Source organism: Rhincodon typus, chromosome 18 (genome assembly GCF_021869965.1).
Source record: "Rhincodon typus isolate 14 chromosome 18, sRhiTyp1.1, whole genome shotgun sequence".
In the NCBI taxonomy this organism is placed as follows: domain Eukaryota; kingdom Metazoa; phylum Chordata; class Chondrichthyes; order Orectolobiformes; family Rhincodontidae; genus Rhincodon; species Rhincodon typus.
The window spans coordinates 32,060,834-32,083,336 of record NC_063349.1 but is presented as its reverse complement, the minus strand read 5'-3'; the positions used below and the strand labels follow the sequence as shown (position 1 = coordinate 32,083,336).

Here is a 22,503-nt window from a genome sequence, read left to right as displayed (position 1 = left end):
TTGAAAGCTGTTCAGATTATAATTTGCAAGAGTTCACGATTTAGATGTGCAGGCACCTCATTAACAGTGCAAGTTCTTCGAAACAGTCAATAAGTATGGGTTTGTTAGAAATTTGTACAGGTTTCATAATGATCAAATGCCAGTGCTCACAAGGTCAATACATAAGCCCATAGATAATAATACCCTTATGTCTGTATTGTTTGGCATGGTAAGGGTTTAATCAAAAAACTTGCATCTATGCAGTGCTTTTCACGATCACTAATGTTTTAACATTTTACAGCCAATTAAATCCTATACTTTGCAGTAGCCACTCTTTTAGGAAAAATAATTATCACATTACAACATTAATTGAATTCATTATGGTTGTATATATTAAAAGCACAAGTTGAAATCAGAACTTCTCAAATACACTGTGGGCTGTGCTAAGTGTCTGCCAGAAGAGCACACTGCATGTGGGTGTTCTATGTGCAAAGCTGTACTAGTGTACTTCAACATAATTGGCAGAGTGCATTAACATGACTCAACACCAAGATAAAAAGGTACCCATAGGATCCAACAGATCAATCAAGCTCTTGAGGTCTATCATTTTGTGCTATGCAATATTTCATCCAGTCCAAACACCAAGCTCAATGATAAAACCTCTCCAATAAGGGGTTTCTGTTTGCAATGATGTCAAGTTATTCAGTTCAGATTGTGATCAGATATATTTAGTTTCTCGTAAAACTTACGAAACCAAATCTTTTCACAACATGAGAATTTAAATAAAGCCTTACATCCTACATTGCTAAAATATTTACATCAAGTTACAAAGTTGGGGAGTACTTGTCACTGTAACAAATACCACGTCCAAGCATTTCCTTAATCTGACCTAGATTTATCAAAGGACAATTTCAGCTTTCGTTTACAAATCATTTACATAAAAAGGAATTAAATGCTGAAATATTCACCACTGAAGGGAAGAAATAAACAGGCTGGCACACAAATTAATGAATACAGGTTTATATTACAATGTGTCTTGTTCTGGTACAGTTGTGTCTGCTTCATAAAAAATAACTCATGGGTAACTTTTAATACACAGCTCATTGAAGGAGGAGTTTATGTGGGCACAAAGCAGTAACTGTATTTTATGTATATTTTTGCAGGAAATAACTACATCTGAGACAGTGCCATGTCAGTAAAGCATAAACATTACTAACCACATTGAATTATTTACTCATTAACTCAGTATCTGCTGTCCCATACCATTTACCCCTGAACAGAATACTTCTTTATAGAGAAGAAAGGCAAGTTCAAAAATTAATGTGGAAGTGACTGCTACTTATGAAGGGATATATTTCAGATATAAATGATTAGTAACTGTCAACCGTTCATCTAATTAAAGGTACTGGGAAGAAACAGGCCCATTCCGATATTTAAAATTTGCTTGGATCCTCAGCAACTTAATTGTACTAAGCAGGAACCAAAAAACCTAAAAAGGCATGGTCTCACCATGGTACTGTAAACACAAGTATGGCAACTAAACATGATGGCTACATTGGGCTGCTTCAGAAAGTGACAAGACAGTAAAATGAAAACAATCACATTAATGAGTAAACCAAGAAGGTAAACTGTTTTAACATTGTTAGAAAGGGAAATGCTGCATTGAAAGCCATGTGCTTTGTGCACAGTGAATCTATCATGAGCGCTAATGGTATCCAACTTAAAGTGTATTAAAAAAGATTATGAGGCAATTTCCCAAATTATTTATAAATGTAGTTCAACAATTTCACACTTGTGAGACCAGACCTTTTTAAAACAGACACGAAAATTATCCAGTCATGCAAAACTTCCTCTTAAAGATTTTGCATCTCTTTGCCAATCTTGTAGCTCAGGATTTTGTTCCAATCGATCTTGGTGCGAGTGACTGGCAGCTGCCGACGCAAGGCTTTAAACGTAGTGTCCGACATGGTCTGATAGTTTTCATTGATAGCAGTCTGGAAAATACATAAGATTTTTGAGAAAGCATAGTAATACAAACAAAAAATAAGTCTACAAATTTCAAAAGAAGGAAGACAAGTACAAAAAATAATTAGTTAGTGCTCACGTAAAAGCTCCTCAATTTGATAAATTAACCCAAGATTTTTGGTTACTTTATTTTTGCAGATGCAGTGGCTGGTAGAAAGGACTGAACCTAGAACAGTTTACTGGACCAAGACAAATTCATCTTCATTTGGAAGAAACTTCCACCAGCACCACTACCTTTAAGCTTAATTATTAAATTCTATCCAAAATAAAACTGAAGAAAATCAATATGCTTAGGTAACAAATGGTAATATTACCTCCACAGTTAACTTTATTTGCTGTTAAAACCAGATGGATGTAATTTCATACTTCAATGCTATTTTAACTGACTGCTGAGGTCAGTCAGAAGCTAATATAGTCTACCGCTGGATGTATTTTTTTTTCCTGTAAATAACCATCTATTTGCTTTCTAAGCATGTTTTGTGAAAGTGATGGCAATGTACTAATCTGGTTCATGTGGTCCTAGCTTGAAACCTAACAATTGGGACAGATACTTTATGCACTGTACAAAATAATTTGACAATCCTTTTTAAAAAGCAAAATACATAAAAAAGGATAAAAATACTACAAACAGAATGCTCAGCCAAACAAATCCCTGAATAGCTGTACAAAGTGAATTTCTCTGCTTCAACTGACAGAATACACTGTTAAAGGCGATCTCAGACAAGTGGTAATTGCACAAGATGACAAAAATCTTGGAATATCAGAAATCAGTTTAAGTGAGATAATGAATTTTTCATTTATTACCTGGTATTCATTTTCTACTGCTTCGACAAGTTTTGTGAATTCTTTTGCCATTTGGGCTTCATTCTGGAAAAGAAAGCAGAATAATCCAGATAATATAAAAGGAGTCCTTTTCAGATAACAGGCTCTCCCCAGACACGTTATGTGCATAGAGTAAAAATAATTTACTTGAGGTTCATTACAGTTTTAATTACAGTTATAAAGACTCTCCAAATAGCTAAGATAGGAGAGATACCATCCATAAGCACTATTAAGTAAAACAAACTTGGTGGTCTCTGCTCAGTTAGGATTTAAGTAATGTTCAGACTCTTAAAGGGCAGGGAGGGAAGAGAGGAGAGAGAAAAGTGAATAATTTGCTCCAATTTCTTTTTGCTATACAGAAAAATTAGGCATGGATAGGATCCATGGGTCTTAATGCCTTTTCAGTCGTTAAGCAATGATCCACAAGGGTTCACAAAAGAAAAAAAAAAATCAGCCACCCAGTGCTGCTGCTCTCAAGCTGGGCATCAGCAGTGCTTTCAACAGAGGTACTAGGTGGAAAAGAGAAGGCAGGAGGGGTTAGTTCAAAAAAGTACAAATTAATATATAAAAGTCATATAAGCAAGATTTGATACTTCAAAAGATTGTCATGGAGAAAATGTAATAGTTCTCAGAATGTGAACAGTTTTACTCACAGTGACAGACAAAGTTTCCTGTACATCTTTATGGCTGACCAGTTGAACATTGCCATCTTCATAATAATGAACCTAAGAAAATACACAAGAAGGTTTGGATTTGCAAATCTCACTACATGGATTCAAGTCTAGTTTAACCTGGTATGTTTTTATACTTAAAATTACTATACTCCAGCAATCCAGACTAACTTACAAACAGATTTGCAGCCAGCTGTTCATTTACAAAAAAGTATACAGTACTTTCAAACAAGTAATTGTAACTACAGTACATGTGGAAATAACCTTTTGGTAATGCAGAATTGAGTTTTGCTAAAAACAATATTTTGTCAAAGCTTTTCATCTTGCCCTCATCAGGACTGTTTACAACATCAATTCAAGGGGAAGATCAAACAGCATGAGAGGAGAGTGCTGATTGGTTGGCAAATACAGATTGGTACAGGTGCTGCCATGGAAAATACATTAGTTAATGATGTTTATCTGACAGACTGTATAATTTTAAACTAGGCAAGATGACTGATTTCTTAGGGCATGCTCTGACCACTGAACCAACAAATGGGTGTCACCCGTGTTATTGATTTGAAGTAGGTGAGGTGCATGTTGTCTGTCTAGAAAGGACAGGTCCCGTGTAATACATGTAGCTTCCAGCACACAATCCTGAACGGCTTGTCAACATTTTGCCAACATACACAGGATCATCCAGCAAATACAGCCCAATTCCAGAACTACACCTAAATGTTGGACACTGTTGGAAGTGAAAAATATCGATGGCTGATGAATCGGTAATTATATTAAAGCTCATTTCAATTTAGAACAGAATTTAAATCTCAACCTCTCATTCAATCTCTTGCTAAGTTTAGTGTTACAATTACTATGCAACACTTCTGCTCCTGACATGCAGAGCCCATCACAACTCTGGAAGGACCAAAGAAAGCAGTTTGGTGCCCTTGAAATGTGACGCAAAATGGCTAAACCAGTGGGTCTCAAAAATGGATCAGGAGGCCAGTCTCAAAAGTGTTTAATTAGTTTAATTGTTTTGTAGGGACTGGATAAGCACTATTGCTCCATCTAGCCCCATGGAAATCTACTAGCTCAATACCATGATTTTTGTGGCAACCTCCCAATACAGGCAACTCTTCTTTTTAAAAGATAATCACTCACGGGACGTGGGCTTCTCTGGTTAGACTAGCATTTATTGCCTTGTTAAGATTCAACCACCACGTAAGAATGACAGATTTCCTTCAGTAAAGAGTATTAGTGAACAACTGGCAATGGTTTCATGGTCATCAGTAGACCCTAAATACCAGATTAATTATTGAATTCAAATTCCAGCATCTGCCATGGCAGGATTTCAATCCAGGTGCCCAGAACACTTGCCAAGTTTCTGAATTAATAGTCTAGCGATAATACCACTAGCCCATTGCCTCCCCGGGTCTGTCCTTTAGGACAAAGCTGGCGTGGTTTCGTGAAGGAATTGTCAGATTTTCCAAGTGAGTAGGCAATAACCGTTCATCAGATGAGAAGTTGGCATATAACCCATATGAATAAACAGTTAAGAAAATCAACACATAGCTGAAAGTGTAGACGTATGAAAAACAGACTCAAAATTAGACAAGTCCTGTAGCAATGAACAATGTTGGATTACTATTTGAGAAAAGAAGGATATTAAATGAAGATTCAGATAATGTGACATTGTGAATAATGATCTGGACCTGAAAGACCATGGAAATGTCACTTAGGAAAGTTAGTCTAGAGTACTGATGCCAAATTAGATAATATTTTTGCTCTATATCTCTACATACAGTGTAGACAGGAAAAGTTCAGCAAAACCTTACTTTAGACGCTTACCCGATTTTATTTATTAAAACAACATGTGGCAGAGTTTTATGATGAAAGATTATATATGATGGGGAAGGGCAAGATTTACAGAATAAGTAATTTTCAATTATTGTTTTATTTTGTTATGTTGAGAGAATAAAGAAACCAGGCCTTTAAAAATTTGTCGGTTGAAACATGTCACAATTGTAAGAATCGCAATCATATTAGTGATTACAAACCTGAATCTTCAAAATGCCCTCCACCTGAGTTGATGAAGAGGTGATAGTAAACTTCCACTCCGATCTCCAACGCCCATTCCTACATTCAATTAACAAAAATGAAGATGGTCAAATAATGTTACATATATGCGATTTATTACAAGTGGTATTTTTCTCTAGCTAATAAGTAGGTACCATGGATTTTTTGACGTCCTATAAGTCACATTGATATACATTGACATTTCATTTAGCATTAACCACTTGAATCCTATTACAGCTTAGCTTAGTGAATAATGAATATTAAAATCCCAAGTAGCTGCAGAAGTCTTGTTCGTCAAGTTTTCATCAAAACGTAGCTAAGAAATAAAATACATAGAAATTATTGGGAATATATTGTTTGTATACCTGAGGGGAAACAAAGACAACAACAATTTGGTCTTTTGAGCTTCAACTATTAGGACAAATTCTAGGTTGAAAAGTTTTTTTTTTTAAAAACCCATACAATTTCTTGGAAAGGATGCCAACTATGCCACATGTTGTGGTTTACCTGCTGTTCACTGGAGATTAAACTGGACTTTGGAGAAAACAGCCAAGTAAAGCTTTCGAGGAGAAAGTTGGATTATTGCCTGAATTATTGAGAATCCTGGTTTTGAAAGAACTAAGGGTCTCTTTGCCAAATGCTTTCTAGCCACAGAATTCTGCTTTTACAGGTCCAGGAGTCAGTCTTACGAAAAACACCACAGAAGCTTAGTGGCTCCTGAAACCCTTAGTTTAAAAAAAAAATCTGTAGAAATTTAGCAGGAACCTGATTGAGAATTGGTCCAGTCCACTTTAAGATTCGAATCCAAGTTGGTCAGAAACAGAACTTGACATCTACCATTAATGACTGCAGCCTGAAGTTGACTGGGAACCTAATGGATACGAGAAATCAAAGATAATCTTTATAAAGGCTTTTCTTTTTGGGAGTGTGCGCACATTTGGGGATTAAGGCAATATAGTTTTAATTTTGTATTATTACTTAGCTGCTAACCAATGTTTGCTTTAAGAATACAATTTGTTCATAACTTTTTTTAGTTAAAACCTGATGAATACATACTTTAATTCTGATAGTAGCGCAAAGGAGAAACAATTGGTCATTTTATAACAGAATCACCATATTTGTACTAACTTTATAACAATTGAGACTGGGGGGATGATGGTAGCAGAGAGAGAGATCAGCTTCACTCTCTGCAACTTCCTTGATTAGCCTCAGATTTTTTTTTTCATTTTAACACAGCTCACTTGAATTAAAATAGTCAACTAGTTCATCGGAAACAATAAGGAGCCAATTTTAAGATTTTCTTGGATGAAAGGAGAGTAATTTTATTCCTTGCCAGTCTAGAGAAAACCTGTCCAACAACGAATACAAAAAACACAGGTATAAAGTTTAAAAAGTGGGTAGGACCCGGTACAAAGTTAAAAAAAGCATATTCAGTTTAAAGTCCTGGGGTGCTCAGGAGACGTTGACTACAGTCTGAGGCCAGAGGCCACTGTCAGTTAGGGGTATCTGGGGTCAACAGCAGCTGTGCATAGCGCTGATATCCTTGAGTTCAGGTATTTGGATGTTTCTTGGATTTGCTTTGTCATCAAGTTTCCAGTGAGTGTGACAGACTGCTCCAGTTCATCTCCACTCTTCCAAAAGCAACTCCCTGAAATACGCCTGGTTTGCGAATCCAAGTGGCTGACTTCCTGGTTTTCCAGCTGGATAATAGCAGGTAATGTCTTTCACAAACTTAGAAATGTAAATGAAAACAAATGATACAGGCTTCTTCATATACAGATGGCTGTCTCTTTTGATAAAGTTGGTAATTTCAGTTCATTCTGGTTATTGGTTGTTAGTTTCACAAAGCTTGTCTCAACTTGTAGTCAGATGATTGTGGCCATTTTCAAGATTTTTTTCTTAACCATTTTGGTACAACTGCCCAGTCGTAAAATCACAGTGAAAGTCAAAAATGACACCACCTACCACAAGAAAGCAATACAAAATATTTTCTTGCTTACAGTAAGCAATTACAAGGTTGTCATAAAACAATATAAAAATTGGGATGACAAACATTCTGCATTAATTCTATTAATCCAAACTTAGGTTCAAAACCTGTTTCCAGAAAGACTTGTATCTCCAAACCATGTTACCTTTCCAACTTTAATCCTTGCTCAGTTTTTACAGACCAAGTACTGGATTCAAGCACTTTTCCCAAATTTTATTTCAAGGGCATTAGTATTTGGTAAACTGATATTTGCCACCTGTTTTGGCTTGCAATCTGCAAGCCCATTCACTAAACTTTAAGTCAACTCAACTGGACTGGTTGAGGTTTGAAATTTAGCTCTGTTCCTTCGAGCGCCTAGTGAATGACTGCTTTTATCTGACTGACATGCCTTCTGGGGTTTCATGCAATAGGCTATCTTCCTATCCCTTCATATTGGGAATAGGTACTAATAACCTGATCCACTTTCTCTGGAACACTAGCTGAACTTTCACCTTCTACTACACTCCCCTATGGCTCTTCTGCCCAATGGATCATTTTAGCCTGGCCTGTCCTGTCCTGGAACCTCTATGCACCTCATCTTTAAATTTATCATGAAGGCATCCACTAACTAGGTCTCCAGCTCTGCAGTGTCATTTGTCATTCTTTTCCAGTTACCGACCTAACTCCGGCCCTTTTGACCTCTTTGGCTTTTATCTCCAAATGATTCCGTTCCTGGACACACTGCTGTTTTTTCCAGTCTCCGAGCTATATTTGAGGAGTAGGTTTTTGCTACTGGCCGAGAAGCTCCCCAATAAAATATCTAACCCTGGTAGTGGAAAACAGAAATATCTCACTGTTACCCAGCATACAAATTCATTCTAAGCAACATTTAACCAATGGCACCTCCACACTACATAATCATAAGCCTTTTTATCAAAACACTGAAATGTAACTTATTTAGGAGGTGGAAAAAAGTTTAAATTACCCCTCAAGAAAGATCCGAGAGCATTCCAATGTTTCAGACAATGCCAATTTCTCTGGCTGTTTAAACTGTTGTTACCATCCTGTTCTGGTCAACAGTAATGACAAAGCAGACAGTAGACACTTAATGCTGCAGATAATCCTGAGGCGAGTTTGTGGGACACGAGAACTAAATTATCTTTAATGGGGCACAGCTTCTTGCACTAGAGATGGATTCCCACTCGACTCTCATCCAGATCCAGCTTTAAATGGTTGAGGGCAGATCTGCTTTTTCTTTCAAGTTTTCGTTTTCAGTTCAGCTTGTCTCAGGGGCTCACCTTTGTCTCCATTTGTGTCTCCTTTGTTTCCCCTTCCTGGAATTCTCCTCTCCACACCTACCATTTTACCTCTTTCTGGTAAAGTTTCCATATTTTTTCAACTGGAATTCCAGTTCTAATCTGAGCTGCTTCAACTTAATTGATCTGTTTTGGTATCTCGTATTTTCACCTCCAGATGGTTCAATTTGAATTTATAATCTGTAGCAAGTTGGTTGATCTTAGTTTGGAAGAAGGTACTGTGCTATAATTAATCTCCGTGACTCCTGGATTATGATTACCAAATTTAATTGCTATCCAGCTGGAATTCAAGTATGGGTGAGAAATCGGAAATGGGTAGATTTGGGCTGGTGCAATGTTGCAAATATAATCCACGAACCTTTAATATCCACTAAACCTAATATAGGCGAGTAATGCCCATTTGGCAAGGTACTAAAGAGTGATTAGCACCTGCAAAATGATATTCCAGCGAGAAGTTTCCAGTTTGAAACTGGGGGGTAGGGACATCGCAGCTCAGTTGTGCTGATCTGATATGGCTTGAAATCCGATTTAATAACTTGTTTTCCCATGCAAGAATCTAAAAGAACTTTAATTAAATTACTGGCTTTCAGATAGTGTATAACAGTATTTTGCTCAAGGATCTCTCCCACTCCTATAAATAACTTGGACAATTTTTATTTACATAAAACATACAATTTTCTCAGTAATTCAAATCATTATTTAAAAGAACATTTATTTCTGAATCAACTTGTCAACATTAAGCACTCCAAGGCCACCAAAAAGTTAGAGTAAAGCTGCTGTACACAGCAAACAATGACTTAATGCATCGTGTGCCCAACTGCATGCTGCATCACTAACACAAGACATCTGTACTCAAATGTGCAACAGTATTAGCCTGACATGGGAGACTAGTAGCTGTGAATAGTGAAGCATGGGGATTGACTCAAGTCTGCAAAGGCTCAATTTGGTTCAGGATTATTACGACCATAAGCATATTTTATATTTGAAGTCATGAATCTGAGCTTCAGCACACTGTCAAGTGTTTCATCTTTCATTACATGACTTACTTTTGCTCACACATTTAAAAATTCAGTATAAACATTCCAGAATGCTCTAACTCAATGTCCTGCCACCTTTAACAATCTGTGGACATGCACCCCAAGATCGCTGTTTCTGAACTTCCTAGTGTCTTGCCATTCAAGGAGTAGTCCTTGGACTTGCTCCTTCTTCCATCGTGCATCACCTCATGTATCAGGGTTAAATTCCACCTGCCACTGATCCTCTCGCTTGACTAATGCGGTCATATCCTCTTGTAAACAAACACCTTCCTCCTAAATACAGGTTATCTGGTAAATCTTTGTATCACCACAAGTGTACTTATCACCCCCAAAACCCACACTCCCAACATTCTCATCCACTTCATTTGAGAATGTCACAATAATGAACCCAACACGAATCTGTGGGGAACACCACTGCACACCAGCTTCAAGTCTCACAAAGAGTCTTCTATTACCACCCTATGTCACCTGTAACCAAGCTGATTCTGAATTCAACTTGCCAAGTTACCCTGGATTTCATGAGCTTCTATCTTCCTTCAGCTTCCCATGTGGAACCCTTATCAAGGCCTTGCTGAAGTCTATACAAACTTCAAAGGCCCTACCTTCATCCAAGCATATGGTCACCTCAAAATTCCACTCAATTTAAGGCATGACCTCCCTCTGATAAAGCCTACTGACTATCCCTGATCAAACCTTCCCTCTCAAATGAGAATTATTTTTCTCCTTTACAATTTTCTGCCCCCCTCCAATGGCCCCTAGTCTATCTCTACCACTCTTATTTCCGCTAGAAGAACAAGATTAGCCATCCTCTAGTCCTCTGGCACCTCCTGTGGTCAGCGGGGATCTGAAAATTTGGGTCAGAGCCCCTGTAAATTTTCTTCGTCTCCCACAGCAGCCTTAGATACAACGCAGCTGGACCTAGGTTCTGTTGACCTTTAAATCTACCAAAACCTTCAATATCTCCTTGCTTCCTATGTCAATGTGCTCAAGAATCTGAGTCTGAGTCTATCTTCACAAATTCTGTACTTGCATCCCCCTTCTCCTGGAGAAAGTCAGATGTAAAGTACTCATTCAGCACTCCAATGTCCTCTTGGCTCAGGGACAGATTGCCCCCTCTGTCCCTAATAGGCCCTGCTCATTCCCTAGTTATTCTCACGATACACTTGTACAATATCTTGGGATTTTCTTCAAATCATGCCTACCAGCATTTTCTCACACCCCCTCCCTTTGCTCTCCTAATTACTTTTGACTTACCCCTGCATCTCCTTTACTCCTCTAGGTATTTTGTTTTGCTCCCTTTATATCTCTTTTCCTTCCTAGTCCTGAATATTCGTCAACACCCACGGTTCTCTGGGCTTGTTGCACCTAAAGGGTACATGTTGGGTCTGTCCTCCTCCATACCTTTTTGAACACTTCCCACTGATCTAGAGATTTACCCACAAGTAGCTGGTTCCCCATTTACTTTGGGCAGATCCAGCCTTATTAAAGTCTGCCTTATCCAAATCTGAAACCCATTTTTGCACATTCTTTCTTCTTTCCATAAGATTAACACATTCAGTGCTGTGGTCACTAATCACTAAAATGCTCTTCCACTGTCACCTCAAAATGCCTGTCTAACTTCATCCCTCAGAATTAGGTCCAGCACAGCACAGCACCCCTTGTAGGACCATCTACATACTGACGTCAAAACCTCTCCTGTATACACTAAGAAATTCGCCCCCCGCCAAAACCCTTTATAGCACAATTACCCCTAATAATAGTTGGGTAATTGAAATCCCCTAATATAATCCACTTATTTCTACACAGCTCAGGGAATTGACTACGTCTGTCTCTTATTTGCCCGATTGTTTGGAGGCCTATAATATTTTCCGTGTGGCTACCTCCTTTCTATTGCAATGTTCTACACACAAGCCTCATTTGACCATCATTTCCAAGATATCATCCCTCATTACTGCAGTAACTGACTCCCTGACTAATAATGCAACACCACCTCCAATTTTGCATCCTGTCCGTCCTCCCTGAAGATTCTACACCCCGGAACGCAAAGTTGCTAGTCTTATTCCTTCCTCAACCAAGTCTGTGATGGAAACAACATTGCAGTTCCATGTGTCAATCTGTTCTCTTAACTCATCTGTCTTGCCTCCAAGACTCCCAGCATTGAAGTAGAGGCAATTCAGCCTCAATTTACTCCCTTGAGACACATGGCTGAACTCACCTTGGCTTTGTTTCTTTCCTAAATCACATTGCAATGCTACTGAACTAACCCACTGTGTGCCCAACCTTGGAAGTAGTTTAAATTCCTCCTAACACCAACAAACCCTCCCAAAGATGTTAATCTCATTCTGGTTCAGGTGCAGACCATTATACCTGTAGAGGACCCATCTTCCCCAGAAACGGTCACAGGTATCCCTGCTGTACGGAATCTTGAGCTACTCACTTATTTGCTCTATGCTCTTATTTCTGTATTCGGTAGAACATTGCACCAGGAATAATCCTGAAAACAGAACTTTTAAGGTTCTGCTTCTTAATCTACTACCTAGTTCCCTAAACTCTATACAAGAACACCCATCTGTTCCCCTAACAAATCCCCTAACACTGCCGCTCCTGCTTTCATCTTCCTTCCCTCCTGTACAGCCAGGCTGCTTAAGCGCACTTGAGGTACTGGCGCCTTCCATATCTTCTAAATGAAAAAAATGATTTGAGGGGGGAGGGAACAACAGGAGACTCCTGCACTACTTGTTTCTCCTTTTCGGTCTGGTGGTCACCAATTCCTTTCTTTCCTCCAGTTCCTTCACCTTCAGGGCGACCACACCTCTAAACATGTTATCCATAAACCTATCAGCCTTGTAGATGTGTCAAAGTATCTCTAGGTGGTGGGCAGAAATTGGCAATGGTACAAGAACTGTATATTCTAACAGCTTAAATTCAAATTTCATAATCTCTTTCCAGGTAAATACCAAAAAGGTGAAATGGTTAAGCAGATGTATTAGAGTTGGTCATTGTATAACCCCTTAAAAAAGTAAAGAAAGTTCAACATACCAGAAATTTTTGGGTTGAAACTGATGGCTCTCAATGCATACTATGATGGTTTGATGCCCATCAATGGTCTTCCCATATACCTGCAGGAAGATCATAAAACATAACTTCAGATGTTCTAAATAGAATGCAAATGCTGAATGAAGCATTTTACTAAAACCAGTTACTTTGAGATTCAGGATCAAGTGTTGCATTCAAATATTCTGGAATACGCAGAATAAATTTCCAAGTTCCAGTGGTAAAAATATAATTGGATGTGTGCCAAGAAAGCTCTTAAGGACTGGATAAAATCAACCGCTGGAACACATTCCCTGAAATAACAAGATTCATACTCAAATTCAATAGTGGCAATTCAGACTGAAAGGACTTCAATATGCCAGACTTGTAGATCATTTAACAAGATGATATTTTCCAAAAAATTCCATAGAGAATGCCGCAACTCATGGCAAAAGTACTTACAAATACATACTTTGTCTGTTTCTAGAACCAATGCAAAGACACCATGAAGACTTTGCTATTACCCTTCACAGACATACTTTTCGTAACTATACTACCAGAAACACACTTGGTAGCAAAGTTATGTATAAATGTGGCAAAGCAATTGGTTAAAGGCTACAGTAATACCATCAGTAGAAAAAGGAAACAACCTGAAACATGATCTTCCCAGTATATTTGCTCCACAATGTCAGCCAGTATCAAAAAAAAGGACTGGCATTAGTTGTCTAATGAGGGACAAAACAAGCAGAATTTGAGCAGCGATAGCTTTTACCCTACTAAATGCTGAGGGAAAGAGAAGATCAGACTCAATCATGCCTCCTGGTAAAAGCTCCTGCATTTACAACAGAAAATCAAAGGCAGGCCTAGGACCATTATTTTAGCAGGTACACTATTTTCTTTCTTGGAAGATAGCCTTCTGTATAAGCATTCATTTCTAGTACAGTGCAAAAACCCCAAACATGCATAATGTATTTGAACTGTAATAACTTGTTATAATAATTGGCCATCTTTCACTCAAGGACCAAATGAATTAAAATGAAAGTTTGAATCAAGACACCCTTGTTTACAAAACAAGTGAGCAACCGACTACATTTGAACAAGAAAATTGGATAGCATATTTACAAAACTGCAGTACGGACAACTAATTTGGTAATGAGATTACAAAAATATAAGGCATGCGGCAGGGTAGTAACATGGACATTACCTGAGAATATGAAGTGCTGCAGTAGATGAAACTAAATATGAAATAAGCCATCAAGAATAAGTGTTTTTGTCATTGCATGTGAATAAAAAGGTTGAGATGAACACTAGCAAATTGATAACACTGCAGAGAACCATCTCAACTTGATGTTTCAGATGGAGACGGTATTTCAAGAGGGATCACATGAATAGATATATTGGTCACTATTAATGCAGAAAATACTTACAGTGCAGACACCATTTGCATAATGTTCTTTTACATATGCTCTCATTGCATTATCCACAGCACTTCTCCAAGATTCCAATGCATTGTCAACATCATGGGGCTTAGGATCACTTGCTTCTTTTCGTAAATGGTCAAATTTGAATGAGATCTTATTCCTGGGATCCAAAAATCTACCATTTCCAAGGTCACCATGCTCTGTTATTAAGACCTGTAATACAGTATTACCAAACAGCGCAACTGGTTAAGAGGACAAAAAAGCAACTTATTTTTCAAACATGTCAAATGGGCTTTCATTGTGAAAATAGATCCATCAGCAAGATCTTTTGTTTTAAACTCAATATTATAATCTACTTCAACACTACTCATGCTGCTGTCACTTTGAAAATTCTTGAAAAATTCTTATGAATTGCATAACCAACACCTGGTAATATAGTCAATAAAATTTTACTGAAAATAATGTAAACTGGCCATTTTATCTAGTAAAGACTGAGTTGCAACCAAACAATAAATCACCTCTGACTCAAAATAATTCAATTATTAATTTGACATGGGATTTAACTATCCCACTTCTCCATTTTATTGTAAAATAGGCAATGGAACAAATACTATGTTTTAAACAGTAATGTCACCCATTCAAGTTAAGGAATGGCAGATGGCAGCTAAATTATTTTCTGAATACAGAATCAGCAAGCCACAATTTTTTTTAAATCACCACAAAATATGTTCAATAGCTTGGTACTTAGCTTATAAACAGCATAGTTTTTTTTTGTTTTAAAAGAATTGAAACAACTATCCTATTGAAATATTTAGCTGGCTAACCAAATATTAGATAAAGAGCTCACCATCTGAGAACTGGAGGCTCAAATGTAACAAAAAGGCCATCAGTAACCGTAGCTCTAATTCAGTTGTCGACATACTGCTGAGCTTGCTCACCCACAGATCTCCTCTTCTACCCTCTTCACAAGACAGGAATTGGAAAACTTGCTTTGGAAAGTACAGCACGCAGATATGCAACATTAACCATTATATTAAGTCTGATATTACAACTACTCACGTCTACTGAGCTTCAGAAATTATTCCATACCTGATCATCATACCCATCAATTTTTGCTGGAGTAAACTGGTCCACATTATACTGTGCAAAGGCACTAAAATTAGATTAATAAAAATCAAGATATTAGATTACAAGGAACAGAACAGGAAGATTTTTCAAATGTAAAACAGTTAAAATAGTCCTCCAAATAATTTTTAAAGCACTTTGTGGAAAACCTAAGCTGAAAGCAATTTGGAGTACTTTAAAGTTTTTTTCGTTTTTGAACACTCAATTGTCATTTGTTTTGCACAATTAAACACTTTTGTAGTTAAAATAAATGCATGTAGAAATACCGCTAGAATTGTATATGTGCAAAGATTAGGTGAAAGCAGGATCAGACAGGGCTGTGAAATCCCTTGTACTGAATTGTTGATATGCAGATTCAATACCCCATATGGCACGGGATAATGTCTTAAGCACAGCAAAAGGCTAAGAAAACTACACTATTCATATTATTGCTGGCTTTCATGTACTCATGTAACATCCAAAAACAAAATGAATTGTAACTTCAGTATTCCGGGTAAGGCAATGACTTATGAGGATCTTGTTTTACGTAGAGAATTTACTGCATTGTGAAGGGTTTCCTAAAATATTTGTGGATTGTGAACAGCTTCTGGAAATTGGCCAAAAGCCTGCAAAAAAAAAAAAAAAAATGCTGTCTAAGCCACATGTCCCTTTGCAGTCAGAACTAAAAAGTGTAAAATAAAAAACTGGTGTAAAACAGTGAAAAAACTAATATTTGAAAAGTTATTTTTTGTGCAGTACATTTGTATTTTGTTTTCCATAGCAAACTTTAGTAGGTGGGGGAGGTAGTGGCATGATGGCAATAACACTATCAACCCAGGGTCGGAGACTGTTCTGAGAAAGGGTCACCGGACCTGAATCGTTAACTGATTTTTTTCTTCACAGATGTGCCAGACCTGCTGAGCTTTTTCCACCAATTTTGCTTCTGTTCTAGAATTAAAGCTAGTCTACTAGCAACTATGATGCAACCATTGTCAACTGGCATTTAAAAGAACATCTAGTTTGCTAATGTCCTTTAGGGAAGGAAGTCCACCATCCTTGTTTGGTCTGGTCTGGTCTGAATGCAACTCCAGTGTCACAGCAATATGGCTGACTTTTAACTACCTTTACAATGGCCTAGAGTGTCAACCTGTTCAAGGGTAACTAGTGATGAGCAACATGTTTTAGCCTTGCCAGCAATGCCCACATCTCAGATGAATAAAAACAAATATATTTTGAACAGTTAAGCTACAATTCTACTTACTGTGCTGTACCCTCCCTGAGAAGATTGTCCTCATTGAGCAGCAACCGCACATCTAGCAGAAAATTAAACAGAAGTGCTGAGTTAGTCATGGAAGCAGAAACCACAATTCAGGTATGATCACAAAATTCAGTTATACCAATAGTATATATACACACCAAACCTTAAAAAGGCAGCCCTGCGCGACTTTGCCCATGTGGTGGTGACTCAGTGCAGTCTATGTGCCTTAGGCTCATTCTCTGTGCTGTCAGGTAGGAACTGCCAAGATTTTTACTCGGCAACATTACAAGAACAGCCATAGAGTTTCAAGTAGAGGTAGTGAGAATGGAGCAGAGTTATTCACCACAAATTCCTTAGCTCTGACGCATTCTTGTATTTACGGTATTTGTATCCTTGATCAGCTTAAATTTGTGGTCAATGCTACCACTTAGGACGTTGATACAAAAAGCAGCAAATGGCAATACAGTTGAACATGGCAAGACAAAACAGGACAGGGATGCAGTGACCAAGCAGACAGAACTAAGTGAATGATCTTCAAGCAACCAAGTGAACATCCTGAGATACAGTTTATTCTAGTCAGAGTTGGATATCTGTTCCTGTGTGCAAAGTCTCCCAGCCTATCAAAGTTGCTGTTGTATTCCATAATCTAAAAACAGTATATTCACTAATTTACCTTTATCTACTGCAGGAAGTTATTTCTTCAAAACAACTCACAGTAAGTTAAGATAGGATTTCTTTCAGAGAAAGATGTTGAGTCTGCCTGATTAACTTCAGCTTACTTGCCCTGCCATAAAACATTGCATAACAACTGCTTCTAACAATAGGCTGGGGCGTTTCCCCCCCCTTGAATGTCGGAGGCTGAAGTGTGACCTTATAGAAGTTTAAGGTCATGAGGGGCACAGATAGAGCGAATAGCCGACGTCTTTTTCCTCGGGTTGGGGGTGGGGAGTGGTTCAAAGCTAGAGAAGGCGTGGATTTAGGCGAGAGCAGAAAGATTTGAAAATGACCCGAGTGGTAACTTTCATGCAGAGAGAGTGGTGCATGTCTGAAATGAGCGCCAGAGGAAGTGGTAGAGGAGAGTAAATTACAACATTTAAAAAGGCGTGTGCGCGCGCGCGGGATATAGGCTAAATGTGACTAGATCGGATTGGGATGTCTGGTTGGCACAAACAAGTTGGACCGAACGGTCTGTGCTGTATGACTATAATATGCAGTATCAATCACTCATCGGCAAACATTCCTATTTCTGATCTTCATGTGGTTGAAAAGTTATTAATGAAGCAACTGATGGTTGGGTCTAAGATGCTAACCCAAGGAACTCCTACAGTTTATTCCTGGGCTGAGATAACTGATGATAACCTAAGCATTGGGGTTACAACACAAAAAGCAAACAATAGATAGCGTTTCCCCCCCACCCCACTCAAAAATTCCCATTTACTCCAGTTTTTCTGGTGTGACATCAAGGGATCCTGATCAAATGTTACCTTGATATCAGGGTCAGTTACACACCTCACACTATTCAACTCTTGTGCACATTTGGACCAGGGTTGTAATGAGGTTTGAAGAGTGGTGAGTAAGTGTTGTTTGATAACACTAAGGGTACCTTACATCACTTTATTGATAATTGAAAGTAAAATTGAAAAGTCAACAACTAACCAGATTATTCTTTTACTGGACAGGACATAGTTGGGCAATTTTCCACACACACACAAACTGTCAGTACAAATTGCTCTTTGGTCAAGCTCATGGCCTTAGTCAAATTCAGCCCCTCTTTAAATCATATGAAGTATCAAGTTGGCTGAAATGTGGTACAATTGGGAGAAGGAGACATCATTCACTGGAATCTTCTGGTCAAAAGAAGTTACAAACACTTCAGCATTGTCTTCTCCACAAATCATTGAAGATGTTTGTGGATTGAAATATCCTCAGAGCGAAGGGGGAAATTAGCATAATGCTGTGAAGGCTGCAAACAATAGGGACAGATAGATGCATCAGCAACAAGTACATTGGTGAGGGAGGCACTGTCAGGTAGACATTTCCCTCATTGGTTCTCTTACCGTTTGCTGCAGATTCAGTCAAGCATATGCCCTTCAGAGTTCAGCCTATAAAGGTTTACTGAGTCATTCCGGCAGGCACTGCGTGCAGGCTAGGGATTTCAATCTGTGCCCTTGCTATTCTCAGTGGTGTTCAAAGAGAAGGAATGACTATCAGCTGAGGGGCAGAGGAAGGCTGTAAATCAGGTTTCCTTGACCATATTTGACATGCTGCCATGACCTTTCAGGAGATCCGATGTCATATGTTCGCCATCTCCCAGCTGCATTCACTGTACCAGCACCATCGATGGGTCTCACTTGCCAGTGGGAACACAGAAATCAAGGACATCGGTGTAATATATTATTTACTGAATATAACCGTCAGGTTCTCACTTGATGGGTCAGGGAATAACAATCTCTCAAGCGTTGGTGTGCTTGCAAGGAAGAATAGTCTCTCGCCTTCCAAATTTGCATGTTGCACCTGCAGCTTTCAGTGACTTATGAACAAGGACACAGAGGTCCCACTGGACATCACTACTTTCCAGTCTCTCTGTTCAAGAAACATTCTGCAAGAAATATTCCTCCTACCAAAGCAGATAAGCTCAATTACCCACATTACATTCCATCGGCCACCCTGTTGTCCACACACAGCCTCCCTAAAAACCCACCCCATTCTCTGCATTCTCAAATCTCATTCCCAGCAAATTTTGTATATGTGGACATTTGGAAATATTACAACTGATCATATCCAAATCATTGATATACATCGTAAACAGATGGGGCCCAAGCACTGATCCTTGTGACATTCCAGTCAGCGCTTGCTAACGCAAGAATCAGAATCCCTACAGTCTGGATGCAGTCCATTCGGCCCATCAAGTCCATGCTGACCCTCCAAAGAGCAGCCCACCCAGACCCACCCACCTATTCTGTCTCTGTAACCCTGCATTACCCATGGCTAATCCACCTGCGCATCCCTGAACTGTGGGAGGACACGCAGACACGCGAGAACTTGCAAACACCAGAGGGTGGAATCAAACCCGGGCTTCTGATGCTGAGAAAGCAATGTTAACCAGAGCCACCGTGCCACCCAAAGTGGACTCATTTATTACAAACCTGCTGTCAGTTAATCAATCCTCAATTCATGCGAGTATATTATTCTCAATTCCATGCAAATCCAAATTCACCACATTCATTAGATTTCCCCCATTGTGTCTGTTGGCATCACAAAAATCTTGCTTGTCATACATATTTGCCCTTCATAAATTCATGTTGAGTATATCCAAATAAGTTTTCCATTATACTTGATCCCAGTAGGTTTCCTGCTGAAAAGACGAAGTATTCTGTAGCTCCCCGTTCTTGCACACTCTTTCCTCCCCACCCCACTACAATTGTGTTACATTTGTAATCTTCCAACTTTCACAAAGGATGACCACCAATGCATCCACTATGGTTTCTTGCTACTTTACTTTTGTATTCTATTGTTCCTCCAACTTTTCTGCTCTCCTTTGCCAAATTCAAAAAATTTTCCCAATTCTCACACTTCGAACTTTTCTTTTGTAACTTCAGAAATCTCCTTTGATCAATTACCTTTCATGTGCCTTGTTAGCCATAACTCTTGATTTTCCTGTGTTTTTGCCTTGTAGGAATTTGAGAAAACCAAGCATTCATTCTTTAAATAATCAGCTCTACCAACATTTGCTGCCTCTTGGCTCCTAAACATATTCTATATCCTGTCCTTCCAATCCGCTCTTTCTAACATCCTGGTCCTATCACTTATCATCAAGAGGCTCTCACCATTTCATTGTTTGACTATCCTTCCTAAAATGTTGAATATCCTTTAATTTCAGTTCCTAGCACCATAGCGACACATCAGACCCAAAATACTTAGACATTGATATTTTAAATTGCAACCTTTTAAAGAAATGACAAACCAAACTAAATGCAGACATAAATTAAGTGACTACCTTGGGAGGAACAGCGGAATGCCATACCTGAGGATACCAATGCAACTTCAAAGAGCAACCATCCAAATCAAAGTAGCAAAGTCAAAACAAACTGGGCTGTAATCTCCTGTGGCTAGAGATAAAAGGAAGCTGACTACACTTTCTCTCAGCAGAACGCCATCTTGCGTGATTATGTCCTAAATTTCAGCCATGTTATATTGTATTCTTCCAAGATATAAAACAGGGGTTATATAAAAAGAAACACTTGCAAACCCTGACTTAAAAGGACTAGTAAGCTTTGACGGTCACAGCTTGAGGACAGCCATTGAAAACCATTGCAGATGTTAAAAAAAAAAGACAGACACTCTCAAGCAGTGCTATAGGTCAGCCAGCATCGAAAGGAATTAGGTCGGAAGAATCAGCTTAACTGCAAAGCCGAGAATCTTGAAACTGCTCAACTACAAACATCAATGCTACCAATTTTATCTAATAAAATAGCTGCAATGTTCCAGTAAACAGTCTTCACAAATTGCCCAGAAACTGATCTGCATATCTAGCTTTCTTGCTACTTTTCCTTTCTAATCGGTGCATGCATGTAGCATTACTACTCACTTTTTAAATTTAAGCCTTATTGTCATGTGTACAAGTACAGAAGTACAGTGAAACGTGTACAATGTTGCCACACAGTGCCATCTTAGGTACAAGGTACTTAAGTACAAAAAACTTAGGCACAAGTAGTAACATAGAATCAAAAGTAAAGCATTATCATTGTTCTTAATACAAGTGAAAAATAAAGTTAATATTACAGTCCTTGATAGTAATTAAGTGGAAAGATTAAAGATTAAAGTTCAACAGCCTTTCTTAATGCATTCCCTGCAGGAGTCAATCTCCTCCACTTTAGTCTGATCTCCCCAGTTCACTAACCACGTTGGGCTTAGACCCACAGCCGCTCCATATACCAGATCTCCAGCCGACACTGCCACTACCATGCTCCCCGCAATGCCATCACTGCTGCTGCCTGTCTCTTCAGAACTTCAGAAGGAAAGCAGAAAGAGATGAGGAGAAAGGAGGAAGAAATGCAGCTGGCCTAGAGCAGATGGGCTTACCATGCCAGTGCCACCATTACAAATTAACTCTTGCCTTCACTCAAGAAAGTCTGGCTTAATTGGTTCCTTTTAGACCAAACTGACTTGGCCTGAAAGAAAGACAATAGAAGGTGTCCTTTATAATTAAAATACTTGTTGCAACCATCCAAAGGGAACTGGCAAATAAAGAAGTGGAGCCAGTTTATTCCTCTTCACCTAGGAGCTCAATAATTTCAGGTCTCCAGGCTGGAGCAGTACTGATTAAGAAAAGCTGGAATAACTAATTTATTCACCCTGCAGCCACATTTTTGTAGTGACAATTAAATCATAGTTTTACTTCCACCAATTTGTGTATATTGCATGCACATAATAGAGTACTTTAAATTCTAACAACACTATTGAGATTTCACTCTTGGCCGATTCTAGAATTTGCTTCTGCAGCTTCCTACTTTCCTTTACATGACATGACTGATACAAGTTTTAAATTTCATTTATTTTAAATTTCCACACTTCTGCTTTGGGCATCTTGAAGTTTCTCATTCCTGGAACTCAATTATGACAAATTAAAGGAATTAGATCTGTTCTTCTTGGAGAGAAGATAGCTGAAGATTTGATAGAGGTTTTCAAAATCATAGCAAAACCACAGCAGATGTGGAAATAGTTTTTCCCTTATACTAGATATTCATTAAAAAGTAAAAATTGTTTCAGTATGGTTTACAAAAGTATTTAAAAATTCCCAAACCGATTGAAAAATA

The 22,503-nt window shown here is 38.4% G+C and overlaps 1 protein-coding gene across 3 annotated transcripts in view; it reads right to left on the bottom strand.

Moving 5' to 3' along the window:
* Positions 1 to 983: 983 nt before the first annotated feature.
* LOC109911785 (F-actin-capping protein subunit alpha-2) overlaps positions 984 to 22,503 on the bottom strand; it is a 38,622-nt gene continuing 17,102 nt past the window's right edge. For all 3 annotated transcript variants that reach the window (XM_048607500.1, XM_020511167.2, XM_048607499.1), the window contains exons 3-10: positions 16,691 to 16,742; positions 15,415 to 15,478; positions 14,332 to 14,538; positions 12,911 to 12,990; positions 5,534 to 5,612; positions 3,480 to 3,551; positions 2,809 to 2,871; positions 984 to 1,973 (exon numbers count right to left, since the gene is read on the bottom strand). In XM_048607500.1, coding sequence (XP_048463457.1) covers positions 1,833 to 1,973; positions 2,809 to 2,871; positions 3,480 to 3,551; positions 5,534 to 5,612; positions 12,911 to 12,990; positions 14,332 to 14,538; positions 15,415 to 15,478; positions 16,691 to 16,742 — 758 coding nt within the window. In that variant the 3' untranslated portion in view covers positions 984 to 1,832. The remainder of the gene's footprint in view (positions 1,974 to 2,808; positions 2,872 to 3,479; positions 3,552 to 5,533; positions 5,613 to 12,910; positions 12,991 to 14,331; positions 14,539 to 15,414; positions 15,479 to 16,690; positions 16,743 to 22,503) is intronic.